Genomic DNA, 18,662 nt, shown 5'->3' with positions numbered 1-18,662 from the left:
AAAGGTGCTGAATCATAGTAGTACATAGTGGGACAAAGGAAATCTAGAAATAACTCCATCCCAAATGTCCAAATGGACTTTTTGTGCCCAAACTGTGGTAGAGTCTTCAGAGCTCATATTGGACTGATCAGCCACATGCAAACATGGTGAACACTGATGTAAACATTGTAATGTCATCAGTCCTCTTTGCAAAGAAAAGAGGAATTGTGTGTGTGTGTGTGTGTATGAGAAAGAGACAGAGACACACACATACATATACATACATTTATATATATATATTATATAATATATATATATATATATATATATATATATATATATATATAGAGAGAGAGAGAGAGAGAGAGAGAGAGAGAGAGAGAGAGAGAGAGAGAGAGAGAGTGTGCTTGGGGATTAAATACTGAGAGAAATGAGTAAATGGTAAGTGAGTAAATAGTAAAGAAGACAACATGCTTCAAATACTACAGATCATCATTTCTTATGAGATACTTAGCTTATGTTCTCAAGTTATTTCCAAGTAAAATTGTGATTGATTTTTATAGGTAAAACTACAAAGGGCAAACTAGTGGATTTGAATGCAATTATTAAACAGTCTCTAAGGTGCCTCTGAACTCTTGAATTCTTTCTTTCTAGTTTTATTTCCAATATTAGGCATTTGTAGAGTACTCATTGGGGCAGCTAGATGGGGCAATCAGATGGCACAGCAGAGAGTGAGGAGGAAGACTCATCTTTCTTCCTAAGTTGAAATCTGGTCTTAGATACTTACTAGCTACATGATCCTGGGCAAGCCACTTAACCCTGTTTGCCTCAGTTTCTCACTGTAAAAATGAATTGGAGAAGGAAATGACAAACCACTTCAGCATCTTTGCCAAGAAAAACGAAAACTTGAGTCACAAAAAAGTCAGATGTGACTGAAACAAGTGAACAACAACTAAGACAGATAGGTAGCACAGTGGATAGAGAAATTAAAAAGAACTAAGTTCAATTTTATTCTCAGACATTTGCTTTGTTGTGACCCTGGATAAGTCATTTAACCCTATTTGCCTCAGTTTTCTCATCTGTAAAAATGACATGAAGAAGGAAACCACTCCAGTATCTTTGCCAAGAAAATCCCAAAAGGGGTCACAAAGAGTTGGAAATGACTGAAATGACTAAAGATAAGGCACTCAGTAGTTTTAGAAATATCATTTTACCAGTTCACCTGAAAAAGCATTTAAAGAAAAAGTAAAAACAGTCCTTCAATAAGTTTTCATAAGGAAGTCTTACACACTCATTTACTTTTTAAACTTATATGTATTTGGGGCAGTTTAAGTGGCATAGAGGATAGAACACTAGTTCTAAAGACAGGAGGACCTGAGTTCAAATCTGATCTCAGACATTTACTAAGTTGTGTAACGTTGGGTAAGTCACTTAATCCTAATTGCCTCCCCCACAAACAACAATAACAATATAAAAATAAAATAAATGTATATATACATACACCATATAAATACATATAGTAATGTTTATACATACACATACATACATATATATGTATATATATATAATATATATATATATTATATATATATATATAAACCCATAAATCAGTAATACAAAGTAAATACAGAATAGATAGAAGATAGCTCTTGTAAGTAAGGCACTAGGAAGGGGAGAAGTAGAAGGCCTTCTCTAGGAGCTACAATAATAGAGGTCAGCACTCATATTTGCTTTAAGATTTATTAAGAGTTTTATGAACATTGTCTCATTTTATCATAACAGTTAGGTTCTGGGCCTGGAGTAAAATATCCTGAATCTAAATCCACCCTGACACATACCAGCTGTATGACCCTAGAAAAGTCATTTAACCACTATTTACCTTATTTTCTTCATCTGTAAAATGAGCTGGAGAAGAAAATGACAAACCACTTCAAGATCTTTGCTAAGAAATATTGTGTGTGTGTGTGTTTGTGCATGTGTGATTGCACCAACTTCCCAATGTTGTTGTGTTTATCAAATTATCTAACACAATGTCTAGAACATAGAAGGATCTGTATAAATGTTAGTTATTGTTTTTGCCTAAAAACAGCCCTGCAAGATGATTGCTATTAGTCTTCACAATTTACAGATGAAGAAATTGAAGCAGACAATAACTGTGTCTGAGGTTGGATTTAAACTTGGGTCTTCCAGTCTCCAAATCCAACATTACCTACTTCCCAGAGTTACTATGAGGATCAATTGAGATCGTATATTTAAGGCATCTTTTGAATCTTAAAGTGCCATATATAAGTCAGATCAATAAATATTTATTAAGTTCCTACTCTAAGCCAGGCATTTGTGCTAAGTGACAAGTGATAAAAAATTTTTAAAAGCAGAAAGAAATATTCTACTTTCTAGATCAATCTAATGATAGGCATAACAAGAAAACTACAAGATACATTAAGAATAAATTGGAGATAAACAGAGAAAAACAAAAGGTGCATTCAAGAAGATTGGGAAATGCTTCTTAAAAAAGATGGGAATTTAACTGAAACTTGAAGTAATTCAGGAGCTAAGAGGGAGAAAATTCTAGGCAGGAGAACAACTAATGAAAAAAGATATAGCATCTGGTTTGAGGAAAGAAGGAGGCTAGTGTTATTGGACTGAAGAATACATGAAGATCACTAAAGTGTAAGAAGACTGAAAAGATAAAAGGGGACAGGTCATAAAGGGCTTTGAATGACAAACAGAAGGTTCTATATATTTGACCCTGGAGGTGGCAGTTATTGGAATTTAATGAATAACCTAGAAGGGGAGTAACACAGTCAGATCTGAATTTTAGAAAGTTGTTTTGGAGGATGGGCTGGAATAAGAGAGACTTGAGGCAGGGAGACCAACCAAAAAGCTATTGATATATTCCAGAAATAAGATGATGAGGACATGAACCATGATGGTGGCACCACAAGAGGAGAGAAGAGATGTTATGAAAGTAAGATCAAGAGGATTTAGCAAGGAAATCAAAGGGATCCATAGTCATATGAAAAATTGCTCTAAATCATTACTAGAGAAATGCAAATTAAAGCTTCTCTAAGGTACCACTTCACACCTCTCAGACTGATCAATATGACCAGAAAGGACAATGATCAGTGTTGGAAGGGATGTGAAGAATCTAGGACACTGATACATTGTTGGTGGAGCTTTGAACTCATCCAACCTTTCTGGAGAGCAATTTGGAATTATGCCCAAAAGGCAACAAAAATGTGCATACCCTTTGATCCAGCAATACCACTCCTGGATCTATGCCCTGAAGAGATTATGAAAAAGGGTAAAAACATCACTTGTACAAAAATATTCATAGCAGCCCTGTTTGTGGTGGCGAAGAACTGGAAATTAAGTGAATGTCCTTCAATTGGGGAATGGCTTAACAAACTGGTACATATATGTCATGGAACACTATTGTTCTATTAGAAATCAGGAGGGATGGGAATTCAGGGAAGCCTGGAAGGATTTGCATGAACTGATGCTGCATGAGATAAGCAGAACCAGAAAAACGTTGTACACCCTAACAGCAACATGGGGGTGATGAGACAATATTCTTAAATGACAGACAAGGTGAACCAAGGATGCTTTGAAAGATTGGAGGTGGGATGAAAAGATTTGGGAAAAACCTCTATAATGAGGGGGATAGTTAAGTCAGTTAGGAAGTTAAAAGGATTGCTTTGTTACAGTAAAGACCCATTTGAGATTACATAACAAATTTATAGTGAACCTAATTGGCACAATGTAAAAGTCTTTCTCCAGGTTTAAGCAGTATTAGAGTAGGAGAAAAGGCGACACTTGGCATAGCAAGCCTTATGGGCAAAGGACTCTAAATGACAATAGAGTTGACTGGGTTTAGCAAGAGGTGAGGGAGAAGGGAGAAAGGTATAACCCTGAATGGGGGATGACCTAGGAAAATTTCTTTGAGTGATTGGAGAGAATGGTGAGGGTAAATAACAGTTATTGATCAGATTAGAGAGCATCACAAAATGGTCTTCTTACTCCATCTCAAGGCAAGAATGTGGTGGCCCTTGCTAATCAACAGTTGAAAAAACATGACCAAATGTACCCTGTCTAGAGCTATACAACCTTAAGAAATCATGTCTATGGGAAATTACTTCTATCCTAGGAAGGAAATGAAGCAATCATTAAATGTCTACCACATCCATGTGCTGTGCTAAGCACTGGAAATACAAAGAAAAGCATAAACAATCCTGCCCTCAGGGAGTTCATCACTTAAGGGGGAGGACAACCTACAAACAACTATACTACCCATACAGGATAAATTGGAGGTAAACAGTGGAAGGAAGAAGGGGAAGGATTCTCCAGCAGTTTTTGATTCAGATAATATTCTAAAAATAGACAGCTTTTGGACAAAGCTCCCAATTGACCCTCTCTAGCCCTTTATACCTTCCCAAGAAAGTATCTTGGTTGTCAAGGTCTTTGATCCCTTTAAGGTTTTCACATGTATGGGGAAAAATAATAGCTCACATACTCAATTGGTAAGCTTTCTTTCTTCTAGAATGGTCTTAAGATGTTATTAGGAAGCCCTAGTTTTCTAACAGCATAGGGTAGGTGAAAATAGCACTATATATAGTGAATGCGTTATTTACTTAAAAAGAGGGGATACCTCAGCTGACTTCATGGCAATTTTGAGTATCTGGATTAAAGTGAGGGATGAGTCCTCCTTTTAGCCTGGAAGAAGGTACCATAATTTTTGCCATTAGTTTGAAGGAAGCAAATATTCAGTATCATCACTTTGTCATACTTTTCAAGGGGGAGGTTTGAGTGTGTGAGCCATGGAAAACTGGATAGTTTCAGTAGTATTGGAAGTGTCTCAATACCAATTTAGCTTCTGGTAACGATTGTGTGAACTATTTTTATTATACATAAACCCACACATTACCCAATCAAGATTCTGGTAAGAATAATTTACCAAACTCCAAGACCCTGGTTCTGTACCTATCTCACAATTTTTCTCATCTCCAATTCTTTTCTCCCACTAGGGGACTTCAACATAAATTTTGATATTCCTTCAAATATCCTAACTTCTCAGTCACTCGTCAATTCCTATACCCCAGTCCAAGGAACCCCATTCCCTAATCTCTAGTCTTCATATTTCTCTGAAAAAATTTAGGCTATTCACTGAGAGCTCCCTTTTCCCAACCTCATCTCACTCATTATTCAGATGCCTTCTCCTTACTGTATCCTTCACACCTATCTTATATGAAGTGGCTGTTTTTCCTGGAATAAAATCTGTTCCCTTTATTTCAAGGGAAAGCACTTGAAAGTGCCCCCACTTCCATTCCTCTTTACAGGCTGATTTCTGACCTCATTCACCTCAAATGGCCCTCTCCAAATATAACAGAGATCTCTTAATTGCCAAATCCCAATGGCCTTTCCCTTATTTGGGCTGCTCATTTTCCTTTCTTGGACTTTCAGACCACAACTATTACTCATGGATGTCCCCCAAGGTTCTGTTGTGTCCTCTATTTTAATCTTTTCAGTTCTGGACTAAATTATGTGTTGATTTTCAGAGCTACTTATCCAGTCCCTATCTATCTCCAAACATTTGATATTACATCTTCAAATTCAGGTGGATTTCTTAAATGTCACATGATATATCTAAATCTGATTTCATCATTTTTCCCTATCTTCCTCCTCATTCTAACTTCTCTATTGAAAGCATGACCATCTTCCCAGTTAGGCTCAAACTTAGGTGTTATTCTTCACTCTACTCTCACACTGCCTCATATTCCACTTTCAAAACATCTGTTGTATGCTCTGTTCCATTAACATTGCCACCACCCTGGAATAGGCTAACTCACACCCAGTTTGTCTCCCTGCCTAGGGTTTTCCCATTCTAGGTCATCCTCTACTTAAGTCTGAGAAAGTACTGGTGTAACCAAGTTACCCCAACCCCCGCCATTCTCCCCATTCATAAATGCCAGTGGCTATTACCTTTAGGATAAAACAAAATTCCCTTTTTAAAAACCCTTCCTTACCTGGTTTCTTCCTACCTTTCTCCTTACTTCCCACATGTATTCTGTGATCCAATGACAATGGTTTTCATCTCCTTGACATTTTCACTGGCTGTCCCATATGCCAGGGAATGCTCTTCTTTATCTCTAACCTCCTGGCTTCCTTCAAATTACAATTAATATCCTTTCTGCTTTTCCAACTTCCCCTTAGTGCTATTGTTTTTCCCTGTGAATACTTTCAATTTATTATATCTGTATCTTGCTTGTACTTAGTTTGCATGTTGTCATACTTAGATTGTAAGATCCTTGGAAGTGGGACCAACTTTTGCAGCAGCAACTACATACACAGAAACTTTTAAATGCTTGTTGAGGACCCTCAATCAGGCTAATCGACCATGCTGGAGGTATCATCTGTGATCTACTTGATGTTCCTTGTGCCATTCTGGCTCACATAACTGCTTTGCATCTGGAGACACAATGTGAACTGCAAAGATCAGGAATCGTCCAACACATGCACCAGACCTCAGAATGAATCCTCTGAAAATAGAACTAGCATTTCTATATTTTTCATTTCTTTTTTATAATGGCTCCTTCAAGGAAGGTTATAAAATGTTATTTTTGCTCTGCATGTTGTGTACTTTATTATCTGAGTATTGCTCAGTAAAAACCTTAAAGCAATTAAATGGAAATTCTTCCAGAAGAGCCTTAGGATCTTGCCAACAAGGAATAAAAGATGATAGGAACAATTTCTATCAGTCTCCCCCCTCCCTCCATAATATATTATGCCAGGTTTTTTTGTTTTTGATATTTTTGGAAAAGGGGCAAACTTGTTCCCTGAAATTTAATTGACACTGCACAAAGGATAAAGCTAAGTCTTGATTCAGCTTCCTGGTAGCTTCATATCAACATGAATTTTTGCCCTTCTAAGGGCATAAAAGACCTACTTGTATTTGGGCCCCTTAAAACTTTTTGGATGTCTTTTTATTTTTAGGGTTTTTTTTGCAAGGCAATGGGGTTAAGTGGCTTGCCCAAGGCCACACAGCTAGGTAATTATTAAGTGTCTGAGACCGGATTTGAACTCTGGTACTCTTGACTCCAGGGCAAGTGCTCTATCTACTGCACCACCTAGCTGCCCCCAACTTTTTGGATGTCTTAAAGGCAGTGCTATTCACACCCTATGTTCAACAGATGTATTTCCATATGGAGATAAAAGGGGCTGCGCTACCCAAATGCTGAAATATCCTTGATGAATATATCCTTTTTTTTTGCAAGGCAATGGGATCAAGTGGCTTGCCCAAGGCCACACAGCTAGGTAATTATTATGCGTCTATGGCTGGATTTGAACTCAGATACTCCTGACTCCAGGACCAGTGCTCTAACTGCTGTGCCACCTACCTGCAACCAATGAATATCCTTTCTATACTATAAGTAAACCTCTTTTCATTAATTGCAGAATGACATAGGAATGTCTCTTTTTGTTTGAACAACAAGCCTGAATCAGCACTCCCTAACATCACATTTTCCTTCTCTGGAGTACCTGCACACAAAAAGTTGACTATTAAAAAGTAGGGGAAACAGGGCAAAAAGGCACTTAGGAGATTTCTGAAAAAAAAAAAAAAAAGAAAAGAAGCTTGTTGGAACAGAAATTTTCTGGAGCAGAGCATCAGAAAACCCAGTTAGAAAGGGAGTTAGGGCTTGACTGGAAGATTTGAGGAAGAGGATGTGGAATAAAGTGCCAACAGCAGGTGAAATTTCACTTAAGTGAAGCAAAATCTTCATATTATTTTTAAACAATTCAAAATTATATCACCATATTAAATCTATTCTCTGAATTACATTAGTCCTTTAGTTCCAAAGTTAGAGAGGCTTGTTATTCAAGTTTATATCTTTTCACTCCAATAAGAAAAATTCCATTATTTAATTGAAAATTCACATTTCAAATTAAAATTTAAGGAAATAGCAAAAAATCTTTAAAAGCAAAGCAACTTAAAAGTTAATTTTCTAGGTCAAATTAAATTTCAGTATTTAAGAAGGCACTTTCTTTGGATTTCACCTCTAAAGCCCCATTTTGATGCTTCTTCCTGGTAGTGATTTCCTGCCATTCTTGATGTCTGTCATTGGAAAACAAGCTCAAGCAAGTCCCACAAAGTAACAAAGTTCCTATATGAACTCAGAAATGACTTTCTTATCTGAGAACCAACATGAGCAAAGCCCTTCATAACCTAGTTGCCTCCTACCTTTACAGTATTTTTTTTAAGGTTTTTGCAAGACAATGGGGTTAAGTGGCTTGCCCAAGGCAAGTGTTATTATTAAGAGGCTGGATTTGAACTGAGGTACTCTTGACTCTAGGGCCAGTGCTCTATCCACTGCGCCACCTAGCCGCCCCCTTTCCAGTATTCTTAATCCCTAACAAAGACTCTAATCCAGTGACACAGGTCTCCTTCTGGCTGTTCCATCTCTCAGGTCTGGGTATTTTCTCTGGCTTTTCCCCATTCCTATGCCCTCCCTGCTCTGTTGCAAAAACTGAGCTTTCCTTTACCTCCCCCACCAGAGCCCAAGTTCTATACCTTCCCCTTCAATTTCAATTTCCCCTGTATACAGCTTGCTTTGTATGCTTTTGTTTGCCTGTCCTCAGCACTTAGCAAAAGTCTGGTACACAATAAGCACTTGATAAATTCAGAGGATCAAATCTAAAATCCTGCTTGGCACCCAAGCTATTCTTCAATTCTAATTCAAATTCCTCCCCTTGAGGAACTCTACAATTCCTCACCCATGACCCTCTTCCTCTCTAGGATCCTGGAAATGTTTCCCTGCTTCTACCATGTCCAGCTTCATTCCAAAGCAAGCTCAAAGACCCCTCCTCTGGGAGGAGGCCCTCTCATGCTGTCCTCCTTAAAACTGAAGCTTGAATATTCACATAGAGTTGATTAGTGCTGGAATAGATCTTAAAAGCCAACTGCTCATTTTCTAGATAAAGCAAATGAAGGGCAAATTTGCTCAGGGTGACCCAGCTATTAAGTGTCTAATCGGGATTAATGATGCTGTCTTCCCACACAGAATATAAAGCTCATTGGAGGCAAGAACCATTTTCATTTTTGTGATCTCCAGCCCCAGGCACACAGGATGCTTAATAAACAAATGCTTATTGATATGACTGAGAAATGAAAGGTACAAATAAACAAGCTCCATAGGACATCATGGATATGATGTTAGAAAGGGGTCCTCCAATCATTAAAAAAGCAAAAACTGGTAGGAATGCTTTAAATTCTTCTTCACTGGCTATTAATGCAACATTATTCTCTGGACACTTCCCAAACTCCCTTCTTTCCTTAACATTTAAATTTCTTTTCTTTCCACCTAGAACTTCCCATAGCAACATAAGATTCACGGTGGAACAGATAGATCACACAACTTGGCATAACCAATCCTCCCCTTTCCCTTTCTTACTGTCCTTCACCATTCTCTCAGATTTGAAATTTATGTCATCTTTCAATTTCTCACTCCCACAATATATATTCATTGTGTTGCCAGGGCTTGTTTCTACCATCACATCTCTTAAGAGTTGGAAAACTGCAAACCTGGTTTAGGTCTTTACTGTCTTCTGCCAGCTTTCAGGCTCCTTTCTCTGTCTCAAATTTCCTCCAATAAATCCATTAACTTTACCTAAACAATTTTCTTCAAGTACTGGTCTGACTACATCACTACTCTCTCAAACTCCAGTAGTTCCCTGATATTTCCAAAATGAAATATAATACTATGCTTAGCATTCAAACATTTCATAAACTGGCTTCTTCCTATCTTTCTAGTCTTAAACTTTACTCTTCTATGAGAAAAAGTTGGCAAAGTGGGTGAACCTCTGGACCTTAAGGTAGTCAGATCTGAAATCAAATCTGGACACTATATACTTTACTAGCTCTGTGACCCTGGCAAATTACTTAACCTCTCTGCCTCAGTTTCTTCCACTGCAAAATGGGGGTAAAACTAGACCTTACCTTGTAGGGTTATATGATTATCAAGAGAGATAAATCTATGTTGTATATTAAATGTTTATTCTTTTCCTCCACATACTATCCTGGCTTTCTAGCTGTGCCTCTTAAATACCATTCCACTGTCTTACTCCATGTCTCCTCACAATCTGTCTTTTATGCCTAGAATCTTCTTCCTCCTCATTGCTGTCTCCTGGATCTTCAGAACCTCAAATTCCATTTTTTAAAGGCAGTCTTTGAAGCTGGTCTCCACAGCTGCTACAGCCCTATCTCTAAGATTACCTTTTACTGACACTGAAAATATGTTCTATGTTCATAGTTATTTCCCCTATCAGGAAATGAGCTCCATGATGACAAAGATCATGTTTTGGAATTTCTTTGTATGCTTGGCAGATAGGAAAAGCAGTCATTCACCCATAAACCCAAGCTAAATCATGGTATGGTTATTTATATATATATATATATACACACACACACATATATGTATTATATATATATGAATAAAATTTTTTGACTAAAATATTCCCTTAAGAACTTTGTTAACTTTAAAATGCTACCTAGTACCATCCCTTTACAGAAACCTGACTTGTACTTCTAATCATAAAATGCTATTAAATGAAAATAATTTAATGTTTAGGTTTTATAAAGAAATTTTTTTTTAAATTTGATTTTAGGATTTTCTTCCCCTAAATTTTAACTGAATCTTAATTGTAGTCTATTGATGATGAATGCATAAATCTTGGACATCAAATAATACAGAGAAAGTAACTAGTTACAAAGTAAATCATATCTTTCAGAGATGGACACTCAAATTTTCAACTTGCTTTCATAGAAGTTCCATGAAACAGAATCTATGAAAACAATATCTTCTTGAAACATTTTATAATGAAATAAAAAAATCTGTCATTTATCATATAGTAACACTTGATTCTTAAGTTACAGTTGTGTCTTAACAATCTCCTACCAATGAAAAAACCTTAGAAGTATCAATCTAGGAACATGCATACATAATTCAGCAAGCGGTTATACATATTTATGAATAAATTATACACATGATATATTTTAATCAATTAATACAGAGCTGAGATTTCAGGACATTTATTACTTCATTTGGAGACAATTTCTAACACACACACACACACACATGCACACATACACACACATCCTAGAAGCTGATGGCATGTAATAGGTACAGCTGGTTCTCGAATGACATAAGTGGACCATTCTGAAGACCTCCCCCTCTCCTTGGGGGGCTCCACATAGCCCAGTACCTGGCCTGCAGCCTGATGGGCTTCAGTGCCGACAGCAAAAGACCCCTGGCCAGGAAGCTGCTGATGTCACCCACTCACTGTCCCTGCTGCTGCCTGAAGCTCCCAAGCCCCACCAACTGGCAGCTGAAATTGAGTAATGCAAATTCACATAAAGCGAGAACTGCATCTAGTAGTAAGACACACTTTAAATGGTAAGCAAAATTTAAATTGCCTACAAATAGGCTTATTTTTCAGCAATAAAAAATTTTTATTTTAGTCCTTATCACCTTCTCACAGTTACCTAGCACCACAGGATGCAAGGACTTATTTATGGTAAACATGTATAATTTCATGCTTAAAACCTGAAGCATGCATTCGGTAGAATTTATACATAATGTGATCTGTGCAATATTTTTTTTAAAGCTGCAGAAATGTCTTCAATGACTCATTCATATTTTAGATATTAAATTATCTGCTGCATTTAAAATTTGACAAGTTGATGCAAAACAATATTAGGAGGTGTTACACAAATTCACTTTTTTACCCCAAGGCTTTTACACAGGCATATATCTGGCAGAGTGGGAAAATGGCAGCAGCCTCAAGGTTCATATTGAACAAAAGTCGTTTATGTGCATAACAGTCCACATAAGAAACATACACAGATGGCACAAATATTCATACAGTTAGAACCACTAGTGCAAATGCATGCATTTGAGGTACTTATTTTTATCATGGTCAAGTATAATTATGCATAGTCATTTTCCTCAAGTGCTAATGATCTTAGATCTCATCAAATGAAAAATTCTAACAAGTATGTCAATAGTATATGTTATCTTTACAGATTCCAAAATGCTACTCTTTTAATTTAAAAAATACTTAAAATTTGAATGTTTGTTTTCTGATGCTTACCAGATAATTTTTTTTTTTAATCCTTATAGGTGGAGACTCTTTAGTAATTATACCTGGCCAAGAGAATTTGAAATTCTAGCAAGATCTGTAGTGAAATAGTAAAATACTTAGTTATTGCTTCATTTGGACTGAGAAAACCAAAAGGCATAAGCAGTGCTGAATGATGAAAACAATATATCCTAAGTAGCAGTACATGACCTAAAAGGCCTCTGTGCAATAAGCATTCTTTAGTTAGCTATACTATGTGGCAGGCTCTTGTACCCTACAAACACAAGGAGGTGGTGAATGGGCAAAATGACTAAGAGAGGGGCATGAGCAACTCCTGAGCTCTGTTAATTCTCTCTTTAGATGCTCCAGCTGCTCTACCTGGAATATATTTGGCTGTTCAGGCATCGAATCATATATCCTATAAAGGTAAAAAACAAACACAAAAATCATTATGATTTCATGATTTGTATATAAAATGTGCATGACAACAATTTCTAGTAAAATTCATTTTTCTTGAAAGGAATGTTTATAATTCAAAAAATTTAGTACTCTATAGTCCCTTTAACAATGTTCTCAATGTAACTAGGCAGATAATAGTTTAAATTCTATACTGTAACAGAAATTCTAAACTTTACTAATTTTTTATAAACTTCATGATAAAAAAACTTGGAAGTTATATATCCTAAGGAGAGAAATAATAGTAGGTAAACTCTGAAAAAGTTTTTTTGAAGTCATTGATAACTTTACTCATCTCAAATACCCTTGTGGCATCTCAAATATGATACTTGTTGATTTCCCACTAGTTTATTAAACTGCTTTCTCTCTTAATTTCCATTATTCTGTACTGACTGACATATTTGAAATAACTCTGGACTTTAACTCAACAGAATCTAAATTCATACATACATATGTATGCAAATATATGAATGCATGTGTATATATGTATATATTAAACATAAAAAACAAGTTGAATAATATCTTCTTCCAATTCATCTTTAAACTTCATTTGATTAGATATCTATTTCTCTTTATAGCAGAATATTTTATTTATTTTTTATTTTAATATTTATATTTAATATCTCAGGATAAAAATGCATTTAACTATACTTTTAAACATTTTTATAAATGAAACTATTACTAAATTACAGGGAAATTTTTCACAAAACAGTAATACCTGTCATAGATTAGGCCATCAACACCGAAATCTCTCAACTTCTTTCTGTTTTCAGAATCATTGGTATCATCACCCCAACAGAATATTACTAAATTCTTAGATTTTGCTTCCTCAACATATGATGGATTCCTAAGAAGATCTTCACTATGTACATTTATTCCCTAGAAAGAAAAATCCCTGGTTAATTATAAAAAATATTAAATATAACCATGCATTATACATCAAATATTTATGGGTAATTTTCTCTATTTGAAATGTATAATGTAAATCCCAATCAAAGTTAAATTGGATTTATTTTAACTATTTTTTCTCTTTCAGTTACCCTAAAAATAAGTCTTAACTTACCAGCAAATTTTCAAACTCTGCAAAACTCATTGCAAAGGAAGTTGACCTAGATCTTAGATCCATCAGTTCAGGATAAATATTAGATTGTCCTTGAGTCAAAAACAAAACAGGAAATTTGTTCTGCTTGTGTCGAATCCTGCAAAACATATTTAATATTTTTCAAGTAATAAGGCAGCTTGATTGGAAAATAAGAAAACAAAGAGGAAACACGAGAATATCTTCAAGCTGCAAGACAACATCTTTTGCATTTCCGTTTTACCTTAAGATAAAGCTATTCATCTGAACACCCAACTTTTAGTCACTACATTCTCCAATTAATTCACTACACCATTTTCTTCAACTTTTGTTCATGGCATCCACTTAACATCAACAGAGGAAGTCTTTTAGTCTATTAGTTGGACTCCATGTGGAGATGTGGGGAAGGGCATGAAAAAGTCACAGGACATGAAGGCACATTATCAATCAATCAATCAATCAATATTTAATAAAGACTTGCTATAACCCAGGCTACATTCTGGAGACACAAGAAGTCGTACAATTTAATGGAGAAGATAACCTGCAAACCAATATATACAAAGCAAGTTACACACAGAATAGGGAATAATAGTGAGAAGACCCTATAAGAGAAATAGAGGATGGCTTCCTAGGTGGGATTTTCATTGGGAGAGGCAATTTAGCAGTCATGAACAAAAAAAGGGTGAGTGTTCCAGGCATGAAAAAAGATAGAGAAAAGGCCCAGAGCTAAGAGATAAGAGTATTTTGTTTGTGGAGCAGACTGGCGTTTAATTAATATCACTAGATTGAAGAATCCATGCTAGGCTATAGTTTAATTTAAGAACACTGGAAAAGTAGGAGTGGACTAGGTTAGGAAGGGCTTTAATAACAAGAGTATTTTGTATTTGATCTTGGAGGCAAGGAGGAATCAGACAGTGGAGTTTATTGGGGGGGCAGGAAGAGGATACATGGTCATATCTGTACTTTAGGAAAAAAAAAATTTAATGAGTGAATGGACTGACTTGAGGCAGGCAGACCAAGTAGCAGACTTCTGCAATAATCCAAGCACAGAAGAAGAGGGAAGTAGTAGCATTGGAGGAGAAAAGGGAGCATAATGAAGAGATATTGCAAGGGTAAAATCACAAGCCTTGGCTACAGCTTAGATATAGAAGGTGAGAGATAGGGAAGAATCAAGGTAACAAGTCTGAGAAACTTAAAGAGATGGTGTGTGTGTGTGTGTGTGTGTGTGTGTGTGTGTGATGTTTTGACTTTAAGATGTTTACTGGACATCCACTTTGATATATCTAGTTGGTGTGAGAGGGCAGCAAGAGGTTGGAACAGTATAGATAGATTTGAGAAACATCAGAATATAGAGGGTAATTAAATCTCTGGAAACTGTTCAGATAACCAAATGCAATAATACAGAGAGGAGAAGAGGACCCAGGAGAAAACCCTAAGGATACCTCTTGTTAAAGGGAGTGATCTCAATAAGAATCTAGCAGAGATGACATAGTAAGAATGGTGAAAGAGGTAAGAGAAAAATAAGAAGAGTGATTTCCCATAAAACTAGAGAAGAGAATATCAAGGAGGATATTCCTATGAAAAAGTGTATCAGGAAAAGAGAGAAGGCTGCATCATTATTAACTTAAGAGAAAAGTTTGAGTAAAATGATAAAATTAAAATCAGATTATAAAGGCTTAAGAATGAGAAAAGAGTGGGGGTACATACTATGTGTATAGGTAGCCTTTTTGAATTTACCTTCAAAGGCAGAAGGGAAAGGTTGTTAAATAGGGTTGAATGATTCAAGATCTTTTTCAAGATGGGTTGACGCAGGCATATACATAGGCAACAAGAGTCAATGAACAAGAAAAAGTCTGAAAATAAGTGAAAGAGTGAGATTAAGTGAGGGTACAATTTATTAGAGGAGACAGGATGTAACGTGATCACCTGAATAAGTAGATGGGCTTAACCATGATAAGGAGTTAGGTTATTTGAATCATGTGAGATGGGTGAAGGAGGAGAAAGTGGAAAAAGATACCCAGTGATGAGAGATGGAGAAGAGAGAGTTCAAAGAGAATGGTCTCAATTTTCTTTTTTCAGTAAAGGATCTCAAGTGCGAATACAGGGAAAGGAGGAATCATGGAAGATTTCAGAAGGGATGAAGAAGTTTAGAAGAACTATTGATAGGCAGGACTGTCTAGCAATAGTAATGGTCAAGTTGACAATTTATTGTTTGTAGTGGATCCAGTTAGAATGGTTGCATGATTTTCTGCACTTTTATTCAGTATCATGTGTTTAGGGATAAGAGTAGTGAATAGTGGCAGTGACTCAAGGCTGGGGCTAGGTATAATTGATGATTCGATTTAGGGGGCTAGAGATTCAAGAGAAGATGACAGTATAGAGTTGAACTGATTCATTAAAGGGATAAGATGGGGAGAAGAGGAGAGCGTAGCTAGTACAAGGAAGATGGTCTAAAAAAGAATTGAGGCATAAAAGGATTAAAAGTCATAGTCCAAGTGAAAAAGACATGTTTGATCAAATCTGATCTCAGACATTTAGTTGTGTGATCCTAGGTAAGTCACTTAACCCTATTTGCTTCCATTTTCTCATTTGTTAAATAAGCTTGAGAAGGAAATGGAAAATCCCCAAATCAAGTCACGAAAAGTTAGACATGAGTGAAACAATTGAAAAACAAGAGGACTTCATTCTTGTACATTTGTGAACAGAGACAAGACCATCTTAAGTGCTGTCTGTGTGTGTGGATGAAGTGGAATGGAGGAATAACTTATAGAAAATGAAAAGGTTGAAGAACTGAGTAAAGTGTTTGAAGGAGAGTTAATATATCTTTAAGTCTCCTAAGACTTGGAAGAAGAGTCAAATTGCCCTGTACCAAATTCATGAGTAAGGAAAGGGGGTATATAAACAACAGACACTAAGATTTTGATTGGGTGGTAGATATGAATAAATATGAATCTCAAAGGAAGCATAAATGATGGAAGTAGGGAAGAGAACTTGTAATAAGCAATAGAGAATAAGTATTCCTTCTCCCCCTAATTTGATCAGTGAACTGAAGAGAATGAGTGCAGGTGCAACTACCATAGAAAGGAGTGCCAGGGAGGCTAGTGTCATCTGACCGACTAAGTAGAAGAAGAAAAAATTTAAGATGAAGGGAAGTTTGTTGCTTATGGAACAGGCTAATTTTAGAAGGCACAGTTAAAAACTGAGTGAAACCAGGTTGAAATTTTGAGGTACAAAAATTGAGGATAATCCAGGCTTTTTTTTTTCTCTTCAATGTTTTCAGGAAGACCTATAATTCTCAGGTTGTCCCTTCTCAATTTATTCTTGAGGTCAGTGGTTTTGCTGATGAGGTATTTTACATTTTCTCTTATTTTTTCTAATTTTTGGTTTTGTTTAACAGATTCGTGCTGTCTCATGGTTATTAGTTTCCACAGACTCCATTCTTTTTTCAGAGAATAATTTTCTTCATTTATCTTTTGCAACTCTGTTTCCAATTAGTCAATTCTATTGGACCAATTGAGATTTTGAGAATTGTTTTCTTGTTGTAAGGTATTAATTTTCTCTCCCAAGTTTTCCAATTGGTTTTTAAACTCTTTCCTTATTTCTTCAAAGAAGTCTTTCTTTGCTGGAGAGCAGCTCATATTCTCCTCAGAGGTTCTAGGTCTCTCTAAGCTAGTGTCTCTTTCTTCCAAGAATTTTTCTATGGACCCTCCTTGTGATGGCCTTTCTTCATTCTCCTAAGACCTTGTGTTGGGGAGGGGCTGGTTCATAGAGGTTTGGTGTTGGGATCTCTAGAGGCCTGACTCACTGAGTGTAATATCTCTGGTTGGCCAGTAGGTGGTGCTAGAGGCTTTGCTCACTAAGTGTAATAATTCCAGCTGGCCAGTAGGGGTGCTGGTTGCTTTCTCTGGAGTGTCTGTGACCTTGATTAAGCCCCTCTCCCTTGGCCTGGAGGGAGTGGTTGAAGCTGTTAAATACTTTTGTCTTCAATCAATGGTGGGCTATACCCTGGGATGAGATCTCACTCTCCCTATTGTCAGCTGGGGTGGTTCTTCTGCTCATCAACCTGTGCCTGGAGCAGAAGGTCTGTAATTGTGTTTGTTCTGGGGAGGTTTCAGCTGAAATGGACATGTGGATTCTGAGTTCCTCCTGACCAGAGGAGCCCAGGGATGATGTCTGCAGCTCTTGGGCACTGGAACTCTCTCTCCAGCCCTAGAGTCGGAGAACTCCAGAAGGTCAGTGCTACCACCAATGCCTCTGCTCCCTAGTTGACCCAAGCCCCCGTGGTCAACCAGGCTCTAGCCCCACCACTAATCTGAAGCTAATCCAGGCTCCCAAGCTCTCACGGAACTGTGATCCTGGCAGAGTCTGCCTTCTTGCACCCAGACTCACTCACAATCTTGGAAGACAAATCCTGAGGTAGATGTTCTTCTCCTGGCTTTTCTTTCTGGATTTTGTAGATAAGATTTCTGTTAAGAGGTTTGTTTCATATTACTTATGAGGGAAGATCAGGAGAATTTAGAACTGTGCCTGTCTTCTCTCCACAATCTTGGCCCAAAGTCTCCCAAAAATTGAGGATAGAGGAATAAGGCATCAGGTGGCAAGAGGTGTATAATGAGATTTTGGATCTTAATCTTTAGGCATTCAGAGTCATTGGGATGTGAAGAACACGACCAGGTAAGAGAATGTTCATCACTGAGAGGATACCAGACTTTTACTCTCGAAAGTCAAGTATTGTAGGATATAGGAGGCTTGAAGTCAAAGGAAGACTGCTCTTCTTTACACTGGAGATTTTATGGATACAACTAAGCTGAGAGATAGGGCTGGCTGCAGGATATGGAAGCTAACTTGTGTTGGCATAGTTGCTTTGATGCAGATAGAAGACTTCAGGTCTGGTGCTTAGCAACTTTTTCCTTAAAGGATACACTGTGCCCAGAAGGACATGGAAGGTTCAAGGTGCTAGAGCTCACACTTCCATATATAGCTACCATATAACATAAAAAACATCATCAAGGCTAAC

The 18,662-nt window shown here is 36.8% G+C and overlaps 1 protein-coding gene across 6 annotated transcripts in view; it reads right to left on the bottom strand.

Moving 5' to 3' along the window:
- The window catches only part of GPCPD1 (glycerophosphocholine phosphodiesterase 1), a 118,962-nt gene that overhangs the window by 25,961 nt on the left and 74,339 nt on the right, over positions 1 to 18,662 (bottom strand). For 4 of the 6 annotated variants that reach the window (XM_074209500.1, XM_074209498.1, XM_074209501.1 and 1 more), the window contains 3 exons: positions 13,631 to 13,766; positions 13,286 to 13,446; positions 7,578 to 12,529 (listed from right to left, as the gene is read on the bottom strand). In XM_074209500.1, the coding sequence (XP_074065601.1) occupies positions 12,364 to 12,529; positions 13,286 to 13,446; positions 13,631 to 13,766 (463 nt within the window). In that variant the 3' untranslated portion in view covers positions 7,578 to 12,363. Of the gene's footprint in view, positions 1 to 7,577; positions 12,530 to 13,285; positions 13,447 to 13,630; positions 13,767 to 18,662 lie in introns of those variants that run through there. The other 2 variants (XM_074209496.1, XM_074209497.1) reach the window with 1 other exon arrangement.

This window comes from Macrotis lagotis, chromosome 1 (assembly GCF_037893015.1).
Source record: "Macrotis lagotis isolate mMagLag1 chromosome 1, bilby.v1.9.chrom.fasta, whole genome shotgun sequence".
NCBI lineage: Eukaryota > Metazoa > Chordata > Mammalia > Peramelemorphia > Peramelidae > Macrotis > Macrotis lagotis.
This window is presented reverse-complemented; position numbering and strand designations above follow the sequence as displayed.